Source organism: Perkinsus marinus (assembly GCF_000006405.1).
Source record: "Perkinsus marinus ATCC 50983 genomic scaffold scf_1104296954132, whole genome shotgun sequence".
Classification (NCBI taxonomy): Eukaryota; Perkinsozoa; order Perkinsida; family Perkinsidae; genus Perkinsus; species Perkinsus marinus.
Genome location: NW_003208248.1, coordinates 1 through 1,044, shown reverse-complemented (window position 1 = coordinate 1,044; position 1,044 = coordinate 1). Strand labels below are relative to the sequence as shown.

Sequence of the window (1,044 nt, the reverse complement as noted above, 5' to 3'; positions counted from 1 at the left end):
ATACTTGGAAACGATATACAGCTGCACCAGCCCGAGAATGTGTGGCAGCTACAGCAAACCCCTGCGAGCATCTAGATGCTGCATGAGGGCCAAAAACAGCCGATTGAAGGCCTTGCGCCGCTTTAAATCGACAACCATTCTATAGAAGTGATAGGGTACACCACCTTTGACCCGTTTCCTAGCATGCTCTAGGAGCGGACAGGAACGGAGGAGATGTCTAACATCCCCTATCGGAGCTCCGCAATCACATTCTGGGGAAGCGATTACTCCACACCTGTGAAGATGCGCAGGAGTGGGAGCCCTACCAAAAACCACGGCACTGCCAGCGGGTGTAACTTCCCCTCGACTCCATAGCCTCGCATGCGAGGCACAGTAGAAGAAGTCATTGACGCAAGTGCCTAGACCGGCCCGTTTGTCTGACCACCACTTACGCAGTGCCAGACGCCCGGCTTCGGCCTGATAACGCCTAAGGGTCTTCACACTGATTTCCGTCTCCGCAGAGACTTCCATCATGGAGGCACCCTTGGCTGCCAATTCATCGGCTCGGTCATTAGCAAACATGCCACTGTGACCAGGCACCCAGTGGAAGGTAACCTTGTCCGGGATTTCAGCTAAGAGCAGAGTGATCTGTCTCGCTTTGTCCCGCCGAGCCACCGTAGATCTCGACGACAGGATCTTGAGTACTGCTTGAGAGTCCGTGAAGACTGCCCATTCTTCCTCTCCTTCCGTCGTCAGGATAACCCAGCGAACTGCCTCAAGAACTCCGAGGAGTTCACAGTCCGTAGTAGTAGCGTAAGGAGAGAGTTTCCAGTAGTTGGAATGAACTTCTACACCCTTACGATATACCACCATTCCAGCACCGGTCTTACGGTCTTTGACCACCGAGCCATCGGTAAAGATGGCATTTCCGGAGAGGAGAGCCGCCTGCGCATAGCTCTTGGCTCTTTCTTTGTCCCGGATCGTAGTCTTGACCCAAGGTTGCCATGGTAAGATAGGCAGACCCCGCCAGCGCTGGACCTTGTCCAGACTATCTTGACTCTCTGT

General features: G+C 53.9%; 1 protein-coding gene across 1 annotated transcript; it reads right to left on the bottom strand.

Annotated features, from left to right (window-relative positions):
* Positions 1–305: 305 nt before the first annotated feature.
* Pmar_PMAR012276 (hypothetical protein) lies at positions 306–561 on the bottom strand (the record flags this gene model as incomplete). Its single annotated transcript, XM_002776169.1, has 1 exon — positions 306–561. A coding segment is annotated over one exon (256 nt), but the record flags the coding sequence as incomplete, so codon positions are not given.
* Positions 562–1,044: the final 483 nt, after the last annotated feature.